At 34.9% G+C, this 21,597-nt stretch overlaps 1 protein-coding gene across 1 annotated transcript; it reads right to left on the bottom strand.

Annotated features, from left to right (window-relative positions):
- Nucleotides 1–973: 973 nt before the first annotated feature.
- LOC111050207 (gastrula zinc finger protein XlCGF57.1) lies at nucleotides 974–18,603 on the bottom strand. The gene is made up of 5 exons (XM_039428582.1): nucleotides 18,500–18,603; nucleotides 11,283–13,568; nucleotides 8,015–8,142; nucleotides 4,376–4,621; nucleotides 974–1,367 (listed from the first exon to the last, which is right to left on the bottom strand). The coding sequence occupies exon 2, from the start codon at nucleotides 13,483–13,485 to the stop codon at nucleotides 11,902–11,904; it is 1,584 nt and encodes a 527-aa protein (XP_039284516.1). The 5' UTR covers nucleotides 13,486–13,568; nucleotides 18,500–18,603; the 3' UTR covers nucleotides 974–1,367; nucleotides 4,376–4,621; nucleotides 8,015–8,142; nucleotides 11,283–11,901.
- Nucleotides 18,604–21,597: the final 2,994 nt, after the last annotated feature.

Here is a 21,597-nt window from a genome sequence, read left to right as displayed (position 1 = left end):
ATGTTTAGAGAGATGACATTTTTAAAAAGGTGATCAGAAACTTCAACCGATAAAAACCGACAGAAATGAAGAAAATTTCTTGAGTGGTAATACAACCAACACTTTGATATTCAACCCTACCAATTCAAAGTATTAAATATTTGAATATATTAGGAGCCCATTACACGACCAAATATTTTATTAAAGATCTTAGAACAATTTTCAACACAGATTTGATCTATTGAATCCATTGGACTATCAAATGTTTTATAAAAGTTTTTATGAAAGCTTAAGGTTTGAAGAATAATTCATGGGCACTCTCTCAGCAATGAACCAATGAACAATTTCCCCTGAATAAATCAATATGGAACGTATCGTTCTATAACTTTTCGATTACAAACTTTTCCAACATTTACATTAAATTGTTTTTTTTTTTAAATAAAGTAATTGAAAAAGTTGTAAAATTATACGCTGTAATAATACTATAAGCTACTAGTTATTGTGTTTCAGTTTATTGAAAATGCTAGATTTCTAGCCTTACTGGTGCATTGATATGTAACTTCTGCTATGAATATTGAATTTAAAATTATTTATATCATTTCAGTAATCACATATGCTGATAAGATAATTATGGAACTGTTATAATTGAAATTATGTAAATACTAATAATTGCAAAATACTTAATTCCACAATCAAATTAATATCTTTGATAAAAAATCTTGATATCTTTTATAAAAAATATTGATTGTGCAATGGACCCCTGAGTTCACAAAGTGAACCTATCAAACAATCAATCAAATCGATTGAATTTTTGAAGCTGGGGAGATCTTAAATCTCTGGATCGTTCATAAAAATATTGATCGTGCAATGGACCTCTGAGTTCACAAAATTAGCCTACAAATCAATCAATCGAATCGATTGAATTTTTGAAGCTTGCACAACAGCTGGTTAAATTTCAACCGTGATTAATTCCACGAGAACCAATCAGAGAAACCGTCTTTTCAAAAATGCCTTCTCTGGTTCTTGTGAAATTAATCACGGTTAAAATTTAACCGGCTGTTGAGCAACCGGGCCTAAGACTAATAGGCTACAAGTGTAAAACACTAGTATACATTATTTTACTCTAAACGAAATAGACCTTAGGCTCCTGCATCTCCAGATTTGGGCACCTTGTCTTGTCCTGAAACTGCAAATCCAACTCCAATGAATGCTCCGATCCAACTCCAATGAATGCTCCAATCCAACTCCAATGAATGCTCCAATCCAACTCCAATGAATGCTCCAATCCAACTCCAATGAATGCTCCAATCCAACTCCAATGAATGCTCTCCAATGACTCATCCAATCCATCTCCAATGACGTTTGGCTGCAATCGTCTATTATACTCCCTAGAAAAAGTATAATACAATATTAAATGAACAATTTTTAAAATAAAAGAGGGAAAACAAATACTAATCAAATCATGGAAAAATGGTCTATAAAAGTGCCTAACCTAATGATGTTAATGAATGATACCTGATCAAAGTCACCTGCTATGGAATCAGAGAACTACAATAAAATAGTCTAGTCAAACAAATTTGACTAGAGGGCAAAATTTATTATAGCAAATTTATTATAAGATGAGGTCCTGCAATAGCTTAATCCTACAGTGGTAGATCTTAATTTTTCGCCCCACTTGGATGTAATGAGCTGGTTTACGTGCGTCATATGGAGGCCGAAAGTGATTGTTTTCTGGCCAGGCCGGTAAAATTTTTACGGCCCTAGGGTTGTAAAATAACCTTGAAGTCAGCTGATTCTGATTTGATGTGAATGTGTTTACAAAATAGTTTATGAAACGGAATAAGTTTATGCTTCTAGAATTGAATAAAGTATTTTGCAATAAGATACTATCATTTTATTTGGATGAATGAAATACAAATGAGATATTATAAACTATTCAAATTCAATTTTCAGAGTATAATAGAATCTAACCTCAAACCTCCTAGTACTGCGTTTATCACGGAACATAGTGGATAAATGGAATCATTTTATGCTTCTAGAATTCAATAAAGTATTCTGCAATAATATACTATCATTCTATTTGGATGAATAAAATACAGATAAGATATATATTATTATAAACTATTCAAATAATTCGATTTTCAGAGTAGGATAGAACTTCTAACCTAAACTTCCATTGACATTCAGATTGCCAAATTTCAAGTGTGCTAAAACAGCTGATCAAAAACTTTTCATTATTTGTGTATCATTCAATAATTAAAACATTTATAATAATATCATCTTATTGTCATTTGGAAGAATAAAAAGTTTAAACTCAACCTCTTACATAATTGAACATAATCGTTTAGGTTATTTAGACAAATCAGAATAAAAAATAAAAATACTTGGACAATTTCCTGATATTCAGATTACCTCAGATTTGCTAGAGCTATGACCTTCCTTATAAGTGCTTATAATAGACAATAAATTATTTTCATATATATATTGTTTATTTTTCTGTGTGGCGAAAAATAACGTTCTCACCATGGGCAAAAATGTTTTTCCGGCTCTCAATCTTTTCTAGTCCTCGGCCTACGGCCTCGGACTTGAAAACCGATTTCGAGCCAGAAAAGTCTCATTTTCGGCCCTAGGTGCGAAATATACTATTACAGAATGAATATTTCAGATTATTTTATGTGTAATTCCTAACTAAATATCAGTTATAGAATTCGGAAAAAATCAGGCTTGGAACATGGATCAATTATTATTATTATTAATTATAATTATTATATATCGTGGGCATATAAAGAAAATTCACTAAATCCATAAAAATAAATTTTTCGGGAAATCAATTTCTAATTTCTTAAGGTGCGTACAGACTTTCGCTCTGCTCCGCAATCGAACGTCACTCAAGCAGATCGATTGATGATCGACCGGGGAGCAAGAGTGGAACGCGAGAAGAGCTAACATCTCCCGTAACGTTCATGATCGGAGCGAGTGCGGAGCGTATATCTGTACGCACCTTAACATCAATCATAATTTCCTTATAGTGATTTTTCACAAAATAATTTCATACTGCAAGAAATTAAATATTCTTCATTTGTTTGATAATTAATATTATTCAACATTCATAGTTTAAAGAATTAATTAATAACAAATAGAAAGTCAAAGTTTGGAAAAATTGGACTTGTGCATTTTCCTTGTACGCCCACGGGCCCACGATATAAATAAAAGTGAAGTGGCACTGATTCATTCATTCACTCACTTACTAATTCATTCATAATCAACAGAACTAAAAATCGACAGGACCAAATATGTTCAAATTTATAGATGGAAATAAATTAGGAATGGCATTTTTTAAAATGCTAATTAATGAATAATTATCATTAAACGAAAATCATAATTCAATGGTAAAAATCTCCCTGAAGACTTCAGCTACTGCAAATATTGACAACAGGGTTAACAGCTAGAGCTAAAGTTATCAATATTTGCAGTAGCAGAAGTCTTCGGGGTGATTTACAGCATTTAAGTAGGATTTTCCTTTAATGATAATTATGTTCAAATTTGGCAGATTTCTTCAGTTGGCCATCTAGTAGACGGATCTGAGAACGGATCTGAAAAACATATAAGAACGGATTTGAAACAATTTACAAAGATACGCCCGTTTTCACATTTTACAAGAATCAATTGAAAGAATATGTTCAAATTTGGTACAGAAGTTCAGCTAGGGTCTAGAAATTTTGTCTTGAGAGATCTTCAAAATTACGCCACAGATATGCCCAATATAGGCGCTTTTACAGCGTTTTCCAAGCGTTCCCTCTCTTTTTCTCAAGTTTCTCATTGAAATTTCAATGAATTTTTCACTTTCAAATTACAAAGAACTATTGGACTCAAATACAATAATTCTTATAATATCCTAACCAAGTCTCTAATTGAGAAATAACTGAATATTTATTGATTCTGATACAAATAAATATTTTTGCAACCCTGCACTAAATTTACGATTTGTAAATGAGAAGTATTTCTTTGTATTCTTTCATTGCTATATTTTTGAGCCATAGCATTTGATAAATTTGGCTAATAACTTAATATCTTTGTTGTGTTTTTTCTTGTAATATTGTACTGTTGTTCATGAGAAAACAATAAATTATATTCTATTCTTGAAAAATAAAGATATATAATTCACAGAAAACTGGTGATTAAATAGAGCTTGAAAGTCTCTTTTGACTTTTTGATGGAAGGAGAAAAGCTCAAATGAAAAAAAGCAAAGTGAGCTTGCTGATCCTATTACTGGATGATCCATCCGGGGGTCCAGGCGACGGAGCCACTTGACTAGACGGATATGGAGAGAGAAAGCGAGCCTGCCGGCTTATATTTATATAGTAACAAATAATATAAGTAATGAGAAATTACTCACTTGCTAATTCTGGATCCACATGATGGAAGGTTCAACTTTTCGAGTGCAATGCCAAGTATTTAATCTGCATTCAGGAGTCCATATTTCACTTTACAAATTGCCAATTGGTTATCCAAGTATTTTGTGTAGATCAGGTTTCTATACTTGGCATTTTTGTTGAAATGTTCAGCCCAGAGTTCAGCTGCAGGAGTTTGTCCAAATTTCAGCCAATCGGGATTTTTGTCGTTATACATTTTCCATATTCATCTACAAAATAAAAAATGGGTAAAACAGATTTTACAAGTTTGAAGGGAATAATCTTGATAATGAGACAGATTAATTAGTTTTAAGTTAAGAAGCATTTGAGAAATATTACTGTAAATGTGATTGACCAGCCGCTCAATATACCAACAGATACTTGAACCACAGAAACAGCGATTCACATTTTAATCATTTGAATTGAAACCATAAAATTTAAATTGAATATTAATTTTAATAATGACTCAATTATTAATGATAAAGATTTCAATAATTGAATACCGCAGCTTATCCTGGATAATTTTTACTTAAAAAAAGTAGTGTGCCTATCTTTTGATTTTTTGTGGAAATATATAAATAAGCTGATGGTTTCGACCCATTCCGAGTTGTGATATATCAACACACTTTTTCACACGACATGCAGTCAAATATTCAAGTAAATAAATCAGATTCTTTTACTCACTGACTGTAGTACTTTCGACCGTCTCGCGATCATTTTCAACAGTGCCGAACGGAAATGTTTCGTTGGTTAGGAAGAAACCATCAAAACATTCATCTTTGTACTTCCTAACCAACAAAACATTTCCGGTCGGCACTGTTGAAAATGATCGCGAGACGGCCGAAGTAGCCAGTTAGTGAGTAAAGGAATCTGATTATTTACTTAAATATGTGACTGCATGTCGTGTGAAATACGTAGAAGCAATTGTGATATATTAAGCGTTTTTAACTTTATTTATAGTATATTATTAGTTCTCAGATTTGATGTGCTGCTCTAATTAATAGACATTTCAAGCCTAACTAAAATATTAATAAGGATCTGATGCATATATTGGTTGGTATTCATGTTCATATTCATTAGCAATCTTTACAAATGACACAGCTGTCTTAGCAGTTGGAAAAACTAATGAGGAAGCTACAAGTAAAGCACGAGAAGCCATCAAGAAATTAGTAAAACATACTAGAAATCGGCTGACTAAGCTGAATGAAAGCAAGTCCACACGTGTATTAACAAATAGGCATTATGGGTATGTCCATAGCCACCCTCTTATACAAGGTCCCAGCCTACGATATTGCAACGTCGCAGTGTAGGCCTAGAATATAATACATGATTGATGAAAAATATTTAAAAAATCCCAGCTGATCTTTTTCACCAATCATGTATTAGATTCTAGGCATACACTGCGACGTTACAATATAGTAGGCCAGGGCCTTTTATTAGAGGTGGCTATGGTATGTCCCAATAAAAATGAACAACATAGAGGTGCCATTTGCAAATGAAGCCAAGTATCTAGGAATGCCACTCGAGATGGATGACAACTGCAATGGAAGTCAAACGCTACTATTGTACAGGCAGATACTTCGGCCTGTGTGATTGTATCAAGCATCAAGCTGTGGGGCTATTCAAGGAAAAGTAACATAAACACCATCCAGAAATTCCAGAACAAGGTATTGAGGAATGCTGTCAATGCTCCATATGTTGTCAGAGACTCGGGCCTCCACAGGGACCTGCAGTTGGAAGCAGTCGATGTCATGATCACAAAGGCTGCCAGAATCCATGAAGAAACTCTACAGAGCGGAACATTCAAGCTCTACACCTTATGCATTGACAACTCTACAACTTTCAACTGAAAAGGAAGAAGCCTACAGATCTCGTATAAATGTAACAGCTAAGTCAAAATGCGAAAAGTGATACTGAAAGTAACAGTGCATGGGCATTGCTCAATTGGAGCTGTGAAGAAGAGACAGACTTCTTCAGTGTCAAACTTCAACCTATTAATTTAAGCCAGAATTGAACTGTTTATTAACCAAAGTGTTAGGTTGCAGTTGAATTGCATTTAAAAAGAAAAAAGATCAAGTCACTTATGAAACTGTAACTTTTCAGGAATCCCAAAAAGAAAGGATAATTTTAAATACTACCAATGAAACAAATGCCTGTGTAATCAAATCGATTAAAATAAACTATGACCATTTGAATAAGTTAGAAAATTCACAAAATGGTTCACACTTTTTACCTGAATAAAAAACACTGAAATTCTTTTGAGCTAATTTTGAGCTTGATTTTTCGAATTATCATTATCAATTTATAATCTACACTTGATATGAAAATTGGCATTCTTATTAATTTGTTGTTACCATACCATGATCGACAGAACTTATTATTATTATTAGCACTTATTGTAATTGTCATTCTTCCTAAAGAAATAATGTTTGCTCTACCATTTTTCATCATTTATGTCAACATCATCACTTAAAAACAGTTTCAACATGTGAATAGCACAGATGAAACTTGAGAAAATATAATGAACGTAATGAATATGAAATACAAATTATACATGAAACAAAACTTCAAAGCATTAGTTCCATTTATGATAGATGTTCATTAAACCGTTGTTCATTAGATTGGGAGTCATGAGCTTGGTATTTTTATGTTTAATTGTCTGCTTTTTGTAAAGTCAAATCTACATTTATTCTCAACTCATGACAACATTCATTCTTATAAAACGAGGAATAAATCGAATCTGAGGAATGAAAACTGCTCTTACAAATCCAGCCATACGAGTTTTAAGGCCTTTTCAATAAAGTTTTATAACCATTTACCACTAAATGTTCGAGGTTTGACGCTCAGGGAATTTAAACTGAGAATTAAGAATTTTTTTATAAAAAATTGTTTTTATAGTGTGGATGAATATTTCAATGTTAACATGGAGTCTATCTAGATTATTAGGTAATTGCTATTGTTGTATGATCTCTAATATAGTTTGTAATATTGACGTGGCCGATACAAATTATAAAGTGTTTGTCTGTGGCAATAAATTGATTTGATTTGATAATATCCAACAGCATTACCAACTTCATGGTATCATGCTTCAATGACTTGAAAATTTTATTTTTCATGTGCTACTTAATTCGAACAATTTTCATGTGTAACGTTCATGAATACCACCCTCAAAGAGATCTATCCTTTGGTAAACAGAAGAGAAACTACAAAGATCAAAAAGTTGAGACCTAAACATAATTATGATAAGGGATAGGGTGTACCAAGATGTTTGACTCCTCGCTGAAAAAACATAAATTGAACCAAGAAAGGTAATTATGAATAATTCAAATTAATAATAAAATTCCTATAATACTTTCAATTACCTTCATACAGAATCAAGTCGACAATGATTTGTAAAATTCTTTAGAGGATGGTGAATCGAATTAATTGTAAATCTTATCAATAAATAATGAGGGTTGAACTCGCTACATTTTTAGAATATTCATGATTAGGGTTGTTCAAAACTTCTCACAACCTATAACAAAATGTGGCCCCTGCTAAACAAAACACTGCTAGGATATCCCTAACTTCAAGCTTTACCGGTGAGAAATGTAAACTGTATTATTTGCTGTTTCTGCTTTTACCTATTTTTCAGTTGTAAATGTTCTAGTCGAGTGTTGTCTTCAATGGATTTTCTACGCAACATCTATCTACCAGTACAAAGATACGCCCCAGTCAGTCAAAAGCGCAAGTAGATTTTAGTTTGAGTTATCTGAAATAAAAAGGAATTTATTAGAAGAAAGTTGATTTCATAATGACATTAATCCAGTAGTAAAACTAAAAGCAAGTAACGTTTTATTCTATGTATTCAGTAATTTTGGGGATGTTCAATATGACAAAGACTATAGTATGAAACACAATACTAATGATTCTAAAACAGAAGTATAATACAGATTGAAATTACTGAGATATTGCAATTATTCAAATGCTAATGAACTAATTATTATTATTAAACGAAAATCCCCAATTAAATGCTGTAATTCACCCCGAAGACTTCTGCTACTGCAAATATTGATAACAGGGTAAACAGTTAGATGAAAATTCGATGAGCGCTACTATTCAAATATCCTGAGATTGTCAGTTTGTCGTGAGGGTAAGCATTCATGACCGGCAATTAGGAGGTACTGGGTTCGATTCCCGGGCTGACAAATAATTTTTTAATAGTAGCGCTCATCGAATTTCCATCTAGCTGTTTACCCTGTTGTCAATATTTGCAGTAGCAGAAGTCTTCGGGGTGAATTAAAGCATTTAATTTGGATTTTTGTTTAATAATAATAAGAAGTATAATATATAAAACTACATCAACACAGTTAAATACTTGAGAGTTGTTAAAATTGCAATTTTGATTATTCCATACTCAGTTAACTCAAACAATGGTCCAAGAAATATACAGGCCCGGTTGCACAACAGCCGGGTTAAATTTCAACCGTGATTAATTCCACGAGAACCAATCAGAGAATGCGTTTATGAAGAGACGGCTTCTCTGATTGGTTCTCGTGGAATTAATCACGGGTAAAACTTAACCGGCTGTTGTGCAACCTGCACATAGAAATACTTATTATTCTGTCAAAATTACGTGGATAATCTTCATCAGAGTATAAAAATCTCGGCAACAAAATAATAAGTTTGGATCGGTCTTGAACCCGCCAACTTACATTCACGAGCCGCATATGTTACCAATTTCGCCCCGAAATCACATGGAGAAAACTTTGTTTAGTGGGTTCTTGTAATTGCATAAACTTTAAATAAATTTGTTTCAATTATTAAATAGAAATTAGTTGATTAATAGAAATGTAATTAAGCCTACGTCCATCCTCTGTAAATTGAGAACATTTATGTAAAATCTGGTGTGGCGCACTCACACAACTTTCCTTGCCGTTATGAAAATTGATCACCTGACGCTAGTGTTCCCGCGCATCACAAGTCTACTATTCAAAGATTTGAGCCAGCTGGTGACAGGGCAATAACGCTGGAGACACACATGAGGTCTGCTATCTCTTCATAGTGAATGATTTAATAGAATCAACAATAATTTGCAATTAAATAATCACATTTTCTCGAATTTGAAGCTTATTTTCAATTTTAGGTGAAAATGTTACTGAACATTAATTGTAGAGATGTTCATGCTCAATCTACTCCACTTGATTTTTTTTGTTTCAATTGTATCTGAAGCCTGATAATTGGGATTCTATCTGCATTGCTGGGGCGGAGCTCCTGAAATTTTTACAGATATGGGACTTGTGGCAGTTGATAGAGCTTATCGATGACTATTTTAGGTATGAATTTGATCAAAATCGTTGGAGCCGTTTCCGAGAAAATCACGAAAAACCCTGTTTTTGACAACATTTTCGCCATTTTAGCCGCCATCTTGAATTGCATTTGATCGAAATTGTTCTTGTCGGATCCTTATAGTGAAAGGACCTTAAGTTCCAAATTTCAAGTCATTCCGTTATCGTGTACACAGACGCACATACACTCATACAACCAGTTTTTTGGACTCAGGGGACCTTGAAACGTATAGAAATTTAGAAATTGGGGTACCTTAATTTTTTTCGGAAAGCAATACTTTCCTTACCTATGGTAATAGGGCAAGGAAAGTAAAAATTGCAAGTTATCAGTTCAGATAATGTTGCTGGTGAGAGATGATGTGGCATCTATTCATAATGAAAACACTGGGATGTTGTCAAAAATATCACTAGTTTATAATATAAATAAAGTGTAAACATAACCTTTTTGGACAATTTCTATCTAAATTTAGGGAAAGAGCAGTTTTGGGCTTCAAGCCTGTTGTTCCTTTCTCAATCATTCATATTGAGAATGATAGTGTATGTTTCAATGTATGAATAAATAAATTATAATTATAATCCCAGTGTTTTCATTAATCAGTTCATTAGTGAAGATGCGTCAATAGTGTATTCCCTATCCGGTACAAGGATAAGACAACAATTTTTTACTTTCCTTGCCCTATTACCATAGGTAAGGAAAATTATTGCTTTCCGAAAAAATTAAGGTACCCCAATTTCTAAATTTCTATACGTTTCAAGGTCCCCTGAGTCCAAAAAACTGGTTTTTGGGTATTGGTCTGTATGTGTGTGTGTGTGTGTGTGTGTGTGTGTGTGTGTGTGTGTGTGTGTGTGTGTGTGTGTGTGTGTGTGTGTATGAGTGTATGTGCGTCTGTGTACACGATATCTCATCTCCCAATTAACGGAATGACTTGAAATTTGGAACTTAAGGTCCTTTCACTATAAGGATCCGACACGAACAATTTCGATCAAGTGCAATTCAAGATGGCGGCTAAAATGGCGAAAATGTTGTCAAAAACAGGGTTTTTCGTGATTTTCTCGGGTCCAACGATTATGATCAAATTCATACTTAAAATAGTCATCAATAAGCTCTATCAACTGCCACAAGTCCCATATCTGTAAAAATTTCAGGAGCTCCGCCCCATCAATGCAGATAGATTCCCAATTATCAGGCTTCAGATACAATTGAAACAAAAAAAATCAAGTGGAGTAGATTGAGCATGAAAATCTCTACAATTAATGTTCAGTAACATTTTCACCTAAAATTGAAAATAAGCTTTAAATTCGAGAAAATGTGATTATTCAATTGCAAATTATTGTTGATTCTATTAAATCATTCACTATGAAGAGATAGCAGACCTCATGTGTGTCTCCAGCGTTATTGCCCTGTCACCAGCTGGCTCAAATATTTGAATAGTAGACTTGTGATGCGCGGGAAAACTAGCGTCAGTGATCAATTTTCATAACGGCAAGGAAAGTTGTGTGAGTGCGCCACACCAGATTTTTCAATAATAAGAAGTTTCAGATGTATGAGTAATTGGATACTTACAGATTCAACCAGGGTTATCTACGTCGCGGTTGATATTGATCCGCATCAACAATCCCCCCCCTCGTAGATCAGTCGCCTGCATCTCCTTTAATAGCACCAAGTCTCTTCATTCTCCAAGTCAGTAGTCTTGATATGTATAGTTCCACTTCTTGCTCAAAGGTAACCCCCACATGAGCTAGTTCCACATCTTGCTGAAAACATGATGCCTACATGAGCTCCAGTCCAGTCTTGTGCGTGGGTAATGATGAGAGATGAATGGACATACAGCTTCAGGTGGATTCCGAACGGCCAGGAAGCGATTTTTAGACTCATTAGGAATCGGCTCTGTAAGTGATCACCCTTCCAAAGGTAGTATGAATCTCAACTTATCTATTCGATAGCTTATAAGCGCGACCCCAGAGACAACCACTTTGCTTTAGCCTAGGCTGGGTGTTCCACTAGGTCAGTATTGAAGAACTCACCACTTTGGCTTTAGCTCTGAAATTCATCAGCGTTATCAATTCAATATGGGAATCTTCATAAAGAGCGTTTTATCTTTTATAACTCTTCCTCTGTGCAAGGTCTTCTAATATAGCCTACTTTTCCAAATATTCCACAGCAAACCTTATCAGTGAAACACTCATAGTGTGTGTATTCTTCTGATATGGGATTTCAAATTTCCCAAATTAGCAAAGTCTTTAGCACAATTTCCACATTTGAAAGGCCTTTCTCCCGTATGAGTTCTCAGATGAATTTTCAAACTGCTCGTCTGTGTGAAACCTTTTCCACAGATTTCACAAATATGGGGCTTCTCGCCTGTATGTGTTCTCAAATGAACAACCAGACTAGTCTGGAAGGAAAACTCCTTCGAGCAAAAGTTACACTTGTATGGTTTATCGCCGGTGTGGATTCTCATATGAATATTCAAGCTTCCAAGTTGAGTGAACTGCACCCCACATACTTCGCATACATAAGGCTTAGGCCTATTTCCTGTATGAGTTCTCATATGCGATTTCAAATTACTCAGATTAGCAAAATCTTTGGTGCAATTCCCACATTTGTAGGGTCTTTCACCCGTATGGGTTCTCAAGTGAATTTTCAAACTGCTCGTCTGTGTGAAACCTTTTCCACAGATTTCACAAATATGGGGCTTCTCGCCAGTATGTGTTCTCAAATGAACAACTAGACCATTCAGGAAGGTAAACTCCTTCAAGCAGAAGTTACACTTGTATGGTTTATCGCCGGTGTGGAGTCTCATATGATTATTCAAGCTTCCAAGTTGAGTGAACTGCAACCCACATACTTCACATACATGAGGCTTACTTCCTGTATGAGTTGTCAGATGTTTTTTTAAACTTCCCAAATTATTAAAGTCTTTAGTACAATCTTTACATTTGTAAGGCCTTTCTCCCGTATGAGTTCTCAGATGGATTTTCAAACTGCTCGTCTGTGTGAAACGTTTTTCACAGAATTCACATATATGGGGCTTCTCGCCAGTATGTGTTCTCAAATGAACAACCAGACCATTCTGGAAGGTGAACTCCTTCGAGCAGAAGTCACACTTGTATGGTTTATCGCCGGTGTGGAGTCTCATATGATTATTCAAGCTATCACGTCGAGAGAACTTCACCCCGCATTCTTCACATACATAAGGCTTTGGCTTACTTCCTGTATGAGTTCTCAGATGCGATTTCAAATTACTGAGATTAGCAAAGTCTTTAGCACAATCTGCGCATTTGAAAGGCCTTTCTCCCGTATGAGTTCTTAGATGAATTTTCAAACTGCCTGACTGAGTAAAGCCTTTACTGCAGGTTTCACATTTGTAAGGTTTCTCGCCCGTGTGTACCCTCTCATGTACAACTAGATGTGATTGACGATTAAAAATATTATCACAAAATCTACAGTCAAATGATTTTTTTGCATTCTTCTTCTTTTTTTTGTAACCTTTCTTAGCATTATTTTTCTGCTTTAAGACTATTGACTTCGGGGGCTGTTCATCCAACTCTGGAATTGATTCTTCTTTTATCATTATCAACTCAAAATTTTCTTCCCCTTTTTCAATTTCATTTGCAGCTTCAACTACTGCCGCTTCTTTTCTGTGTTCATTATTACTTCTGAATTCCTCATTCTCATATTCCTGATGGAATTCTTCATCACTTATCATTAATTCATTTTCTTCCATATCTAATACTTCTTCCTTTATTTTCATATGCCCTGCTTCCATTGTCTCTTTTTTCACTCAAACTAACAAACTTTTAACACAAAAACTTCCCCGTTATCTCCTGGTTGCTTTTCCTTCTTGACAATCTGAAAACGAAAAACAATAAGACATGTATAGTGTAGTGCATAATAGAGTATTCATTTTTATTTAACACAATACAGCACCCACTGTAAGTTTAATTAACGTAAAAATATAGTGTTATTAATATAGAAGTTATTTTTGTCAAATTACACATAGGCTAGGCTATTTTATTTCAAAATTATGATATTAAAACCTTACAATTTGACTGATAATTATAGAAAATTTCTATTATACTTGTTATATGTTTTATATAAACACAACAATTTTCGAGCACTTATGCCTTTTTCAAGTGTGAACATTTTTGTGACTTGGTTGGTTAAATGGTCCTTGGTTGCCTTACTGAAAGCATCTTCCCAGGTAATCCTAAATCTTCAATCTTCATTTGTAGGACCATTAACCAGCCAGATGAGCTGGGTAGGTCATCACGTCAATATACAATTTCACAAAAAAGTTTTTGACAACACTGTCACGTCAAAAAAAATAAAGCATAATGGCATGGATTGCTAAACACGGTGATGGCCGCTAACCGCAGGTAGACTCCTGAAAAAATTCACTCAAGGAGTAGTATGGTCTGGCACGCAGCCAGGACTTGAGTCTCCTCTTAAACTCACTGTCACTCAAATGACGCACAGATGGAGGTAGCATATTAAACATTTTTATAGCAATATTCGGATAACAGTTTTGAGCCTTACTTAGCCTACATCTTAAAGTAGTTTGTTTTTGAATTTCTGATTGTTGAATGTAAAATGTTCCTATAAGTGCGGCATTGCTGATGCAATTGAATATTGAAATGTTGTCTTAATACTCCTTTGCTTAATCTGTCTCGGAATCTTATAGAATTAACAATGCTCTGAGTTATCAAAGGTTTAATTTTTCTGTTTTTAGCTGTTACTGATTTGGTCCGTGTATTGCTTTCCATGGCTCATTTGACAACGCTAATAAAAGTATCAGTAGAATAATCAACATCATCCCTTAGATCAGTTACACAGTCCCAATCAGTCGACAACAAGGCAGCACCAACGGCATTCCAATCAGTGCGGTAACCCTGTAAGTTGGTGGATCTCCCCCGTGAATATGTCTGATATGATAAACCATATGTTTTCGTTGTCATTGATTCATTCATAAATATCAAATGTTGTTGATCCGTTACTAGTAGAAAGTCATGTTCAATTTTATTTGATTAAAGCTCTACAAATGAAGAGTTTACTTATTTCAATTTAATCAAATAAAATGCCGACAAAGAAAAAGACAAAAACGATTGAAAACCGTAACTACGAAGAAGATAAGATGGAATCACATAAACGAAGAAAACAAAAACGAGCATATTAGAGATGCTCTTGTTTCAGGGTTATGTTCTATTGAAATTAAAGAGAAACTTTTTCAACAAGGAGATTTGAGTCTACAAGAAACCGTTTCCCAAGCACGTGTTCTTGAATCCGCAAAAACATATGCCGACTCCTTTAAAAGTACTTGTTATACAAACTCTGTTGAAGAAAATAAAAACATAAGCTTGAGTGAATCTTTCTCAGATGTTAATGCTGTAACCCAAAATCGACAGGCAATTGTAGAGAAATCCGTTCAATGCCAACGTTGCGGATATAAAAAACACTCAAATTCTCAAGAATGTCCTGCAATAGGAAAGACTTGTCATAAATGTTCCCGAATTGGACACTTTTCCCATGTGTGTAAAAGTAAAACGCACAAAGAAAAACTAACTACGTCAACTATTACTGCAGCTGGTATAGCCAGTAATCTTTCTAAAGCTACAATTATTGTTTCGGTGAATGGAATAAATACACCAGCTCTTATTGATACCGGAAGTGTTGCCAGTTTTATTGATAAAAAATTTGCAAAAACAAATAAATTTAAAACTGCATCAGATTCTTGTTTTATAAGATTTGCATCTGTTCAACATAACACCGCTACAAAAGCATGTGTTTATAGCAATATTGTGTACAAAGGAAATGAATACAACAATATTAAACTCTTGGTATTAAAAGAATGCTGTTGCAATGTGATACTTGGTCACGATTTTTTGATGAATCACTCTACAATAAGTTTAGCATTCAATGGTAATAAACAGCCTCTTGTAATAGATAATAATTCTACAACCACACCACCCTTGAAAGATTGCCTCTTGGTGAAGGCCATGATAAAACCATGTTCCCTTTTCAATGACTTGACTCCCGATTGCCACCCAATAACTACCCGATCCAGAAGACACCCACAAGATGACTATGAATTCATGAAGAATGAGGTCAATCGCCTCCTTACAGAAGGAATAATTGAGGAAAGCCAGTCCAGTTGGCGTGCCCAGCCTTTCATTGTAACCAATGGACAGAAGAAACGAATGGTCATAGACTATTCACAGACTATTAATAAATTCACAAATTTAGACGCATACCCTCTCCCATTGATCGAAGACCTTGTAAACACAATTGCCAAGTACAACATTTTTAGTACTGTAGATTTCAAGTCAGCTTACCATCAAATACCGATTCTTGAGAATGAACGACATTACACTGCCTTTGAAGTAGGCCGAAAACTTTATCAGTTCAAACGAATACCATTCGGAGTAACCAATGGAGTAGCTGCCTTCCAACGTACAATAAACGGACTTATAGAAAGAGAGAATTTGAACGACTGCTTTGCCTATTTGGATGATGTTGTCATTTGCGGTTCAGATCAAGAAGAACATGACAGAAATCTTAAGAAATTTCAACAAGTAATTGAATTGTATGGCTTGACTATAAATGAAGAAAAATGTAAATTTTCAAAAAAATCATTGAAGTTCCTTGGGTATGAGATAAAACATGGAGAAATTAAACCTGACCCAGAACGCCTTGCACCACTCATGAACTTTCCACCCCCAAGAAATGCTAAAGAAATGAAACGACTCATGGGATTACTGGCTCATTACTCCCGATGGATTAAAAACTTTTCTCAAAAGATTCACCCCCTTGTCCACATACAGAAATTCCCTCTATCTCAAGATCTGATGGAAACTTTGGAATTGTTGAAAAATGAAATTGCTTCCGCGGTACTGCTCTTTGTTGATGAAAATGTACCATTCATAATTGAGACAGATGCATCAGATTTTGCAATTGGTGCAACATTAACACAAAATTCTCGACCAGTAGCCTTTTTCTCACGAACTTTGTCCCAAAGTGAAACCAGGCATTCAGCTGTTGAGAAAGAAGCCTATGCCATTGTGGAGTCTATAAGAAAATGGAGACACTATTTACTACGAAAACAATTCACTTTGATCACTGACCAAAAATCAGTCACATTCATGTTTGGCACTCAACACAATAGAAAAATAAAAAATGAAAAGATACAAAGGTGGCGCCTAGAATATTATCTGAATACAAATTCAACATAGTCTACAGACCTGGAAAAGAAAATGCACCAGCTGATGCACTCTCTCGTATATGTATTACAGCTGGTTGTTCAACATTGAACTCAGCTTTGGCAAAATACCATGATGAACTTTGTCACCCTGGTGTAACTCGTTTCTACCACTGGCTCAGAATGAAAAATCTCCCCTATACTGTAGATGATGTAAGGAAAATTTGCTCCAATTGTGCAATTTGCTCTGAAATAAAACCACAGTATATGAAGACAAAAGGAAATCTCATAAAGGCAACAAAACCTTTTGAACGAATTAATATGGACTTTAAAGGACCCGTACAATCAAAAACAAGAAATAAATACCTACTGGTGATGGTTGATGAGTACTCAAGATTCCCTTTTGTATTTCCTTGTCCAGACATGACTGCGAGAACAGTCATAAATTGCCTGGTCTCATTAATATCAATGTTTGGCCTTCCAAGCTATATTCACACAGACAGAGGAACATCCTTCATGTCAACTGAGTTGAAGAGCTTTCTTGGCTCAAAAGGGATAGCAACTAGTAGATCAACGCCTTACAATCCGAGAGGGTATGGTCAAGTAGAGCGATATAATGGAATTATATGGAAAGCAATAACACTAGCTCTAAGATCACGAGGACTTGATTCAAATCGATGGGAGGAAGTGTTGCCTGATGCACTTCACTCTATTCGATCTCTTTTGTGTACTACAACAAATTGCACCCCTCATGAACGAATGTTCCTACACATGAGATCCTCAACAAATGGACAGTCACTACCATCTTGGCTAATGAGCCCAGGAACAGTTTGGCTGAAGAAAATGAACCGAAATTTAAAGCAAGATTCATCAGTAGAAGAAGTTGAATTGATTGAGGCAAACCCAGAGTATGCTCATATTCGTCGCCCTGATGGACAAGAGTCCACTGTGTCGCTCCGTCATCTTGCCCCTAAGATAACACGAAAATCTAGCCGGGTAGAATGATATGATAAACCATATGTTTTCGTTGTCATTGATTCATTCATAAATATCAAATGTTGTTGATCCGTTACTAGTAGAAAGTCATGTTCAATTTTATTTGATTAAAGCTCTACAAATGAAGAGTTTACTTATTTCAATGTCCAAGATCGTTGGGCGCTCCAGAACTAAGTAGATAGTGATCAGTAACTGATGATTCTATGATAGCAGATTTTATTTGAAGGTTTTTGTCATTTTTTAGGAAGAAATGGTCTAGACAGGAATTTCCCACGGGACGTGTTACCCTGTTGATTAAATTTATAAATCCCAATTCATGCATCATATCAACGTAAAAGATTTTTGATCACTTTTTGCTTTAAACGCTCAACTTTAAGACGAAACTGGAAATTTACAATCAGCAAAAGTTGCAGTAAAATAAATATAGTAGAAGATAATAAGATATTAGAGACCTCGAGCCAACAAGATAATACTAACATGACAATGACACTCAAACAAACTTGGTCTTGGTTTAGGCCCTTATGGTTATGCGGGTCAAGATTTTTAAAACTTTTTAAACAAGCATTACGTTGCGTGAATCAAAACAACTTACTACTTTTTATGCAATTTCACATTCACTGTGAAGTCTCCTCAAATTTCAAAGAATTTATAGAACAAGTAGGAAAGTGTACAGGATCAATAACGCAACGATGCAAGTGCAACAAATTTGTGAAAGAAAAAATAAGAATGACGGCCGGCGGGATGGATTGTTACAATGCATGATGGGGAATGTTTGGTTGGTATCGTTAGCGATATCTTGTTAGCATAATCTGACTGGACGCAGCAAAGGTGAAAAATTGGCATTACTCGAATGAATAGTAGACGTTGATAGACAGTTATTCGAAAAAAGTGGAACAAGTGAGAATTGGTAAAATTTTATCAATTGCATGTTGAAATTTGTTTAAAACTGGAATAATATTGGACGATTGCTACTAATTATATTTTGAAATATAAGAAAGAATAATATCATCGAGATCACCTAATCTATCTCCATGATCTACTATTAACCTGACCTAAAATACTGCTCACAAATTCAACTCTCTTACCAAATTTCAATATTTTTCTTTGATCAATGAAAAAAGAATTTTCAAATATATCAAATGAATAAAAAGAATAGATTTTTATTTAGCCATCCACACTGCAATGTGACTAAGCCAAGTCCCATCAAGATCAGTGGAATAGACCCACTTGTCTGTTTACAACGTAAATTGAAGCAAATATGAGCCAAGTAGAATAAAGGGAAGCAGTGGCATAATAGTAGCCATCCATACTCTTGTACTTGTTGTCGTATGTACACACTTAGCAAGAATGAAGCTGGCATGAGATGAGATTACATTGAAGATTACTTTTCAAACCATACTCTATGCAGATGACACAAGTCTCGTCTCAATCCATGCTGAACTTCACATGCTGCAGCAGATTGAGGCTGAAGCTTTCAGTATGGTGGCTGATTGGTTTTCTGATGAATGCTGAAAAGACTCAAAGGATTGTCTGTGGTCTGAAAGGTGGTATCAGAAATGATGTGGCTGCAGTGAACCTTCTTGGCATGTATTTGGACCCCAAATTGGATTGACAGGTAGGCCTACACATGAGTAATGTCTGTACTAAGCTGTCTTGCATTATCCATGCTCTACAGAGATTAATAAATACAATTTCGTTCAATGAATTAATATAGCTGTTTATACTTGACCTTGTTCCAATGGCATTTATATAATATTGTTTCAAATTATGGGGACATGCTCCTTCAGTAAATGAAAAATACTTTTGTGCCAAAAACGTGCTACCGTATAAGAGCTATCCTAGGTGAATCTTCCAGGAAGACATGTTGTCTTTTATTTGTCAAGTTGAAACTGTTAATATTGAGCATAGTCTGTATAATCTATCAGCCTCAATAAATGTCAAGAGAAACTTGTTACAACTCGATGAGAGAGGTGTACTTCACAGATTTAATGTTGGAACTAGTCATGATGTTATTTTTCCTAGATGCAGTCTTAGAAAGACCTGGAGCTCTTCAATGACATTGTCAAATCTAAAGCCTCACCACTGAACCTTCTCAAGTTCTTTAGTTGATATATTCAGCAAAGAAAGGTAAAAAGTGAATTCGTATGGCTTTTGTTGGTGGGGAGTCCCTTGCAGGAAGGTCCCACCGCCTGAATATAATATAATAAGAATGGTAGGAGTCATACTTCTACCTACTGTACTTTTTTCTTGAGTACAATCTTCTTTTTGACCCTTTGAACATTTTATAGAATAACTTGCATTCTTTATTTTCAATCATCTTATTTTTCAGGGAGGGGCAGGCTCCCCGAAGCACCGTCTATGCAAGTCCTATGCATAGCTCTGTGTGCTAGTATGCTTTCGAATGCATTTCATGATGGTAAAATTTAACGGCGTAGAATCGATTGGTTCACATTTGTATCGTAAATTTTTTATAGACGGAATTTGGTGAAAGAGGCTTTTGGTTTTCTTCTTACTTTGAATATATTTCATAGATATAATTCTATCTCTGATATGACAATTTTGATCATTTCTACCGAAATTCGACATGAATATAAATTGTATTCGATGTATGAGGTATCAATAGTTTTTTATCGATATCGTTGATATCGAACTAACATATTATCGAACGCACTCGTCCGACATCGATTTAAATCGATATGGAACTTTTTATATATAAATGTTTCAAAAAGAATGACCCAATTTTAAACAGTTATATTTATTTTAAAAAATGGTGCACACAAACTAATTTTACATCAAATACTCACAGAAGCATCAAGTTTATGATGATGTATTATAAGTGTTCTATGTGCCCTCCTTTTGAGGCTCGAACGACATCTAGACGGTAGCCAAATTCATCCCAGACTGTTCGCAAGATATCTTCTCGGACTGTAGCTATACTGCATCAGTTATCCTGGTTTTTAGCTCCTCTATATCAAGTGCTAAGGGAGGAACATAAACACAATTTTTAACGTATCCCCACGGGAAAAAATCACATGTTGTTATGTCAGGGGGCCGTGCAGGCCAGGAATGCATAACCAAGTCTTGCGGTCCTGTGCGCCCTACCAACGTTGAGGCAAGTTGGTGTTGAGGAAAGGGCGAACATCCTTTTGCCAGTGTGGTGGTGCTCCATCTTGTTGAAAGATAAAGTTGCCCAAGTCAGCAATTTCTTGACGAAATAGCCAATTTCATATAATTGCCTAATCATTGACATCTTGCGAACAGTCTGGGATGAATTTGGCTGCCGTCTAGATGTCGTTCGAGCCTCAAAAGGAGGGCATATAGAACACTTATAATACATCATCATAAACTTGATACTTCTGTTAATAATTTGATGTAAAATGGATTTGTGTGCACCATTTTTTTACATAAATATAACTTTTTAAAATTGGGTCTTTCTTTTTGAAACACCCGGTACCTATTAAAAAGTTTTATATGAAACTAATTAAATATTCATTATTAATATAATACAATAAAAATAATTTATTATTCAAATCAAGAGGGGAAGTTTGCAAGACAATTTTTGACATTGCAGTTCTGTTTAGGGTAGTTAAGGAGGTAAACATATCTCAAGTCCCCACCCCTATCACTGTGCTAAGGAGGTGGGGGTGATTCAAAGTACCATTTTTTGGAATCTCACATAATATATCTCTA

The sequence above is a fragment of the Nilaparvata lugens genome, chromosome 1, assembly GCF_014356525.2.
Source record: "Nilaparvata lugens isolate BPH chromosome 1, ASM1435652v1, whole genome shotgun sequence".
In the NCBI taxonomy this organism is placed as follows: Eukaryota; Metazoa; Arthropoda; class Insecta; order Hemiptera; family Delphacidae; genus Nilaparvata; species Nilaparvata lugens.
This window is presented reverse-complemented; position numbering and strand designations above follow the sequence as displayed.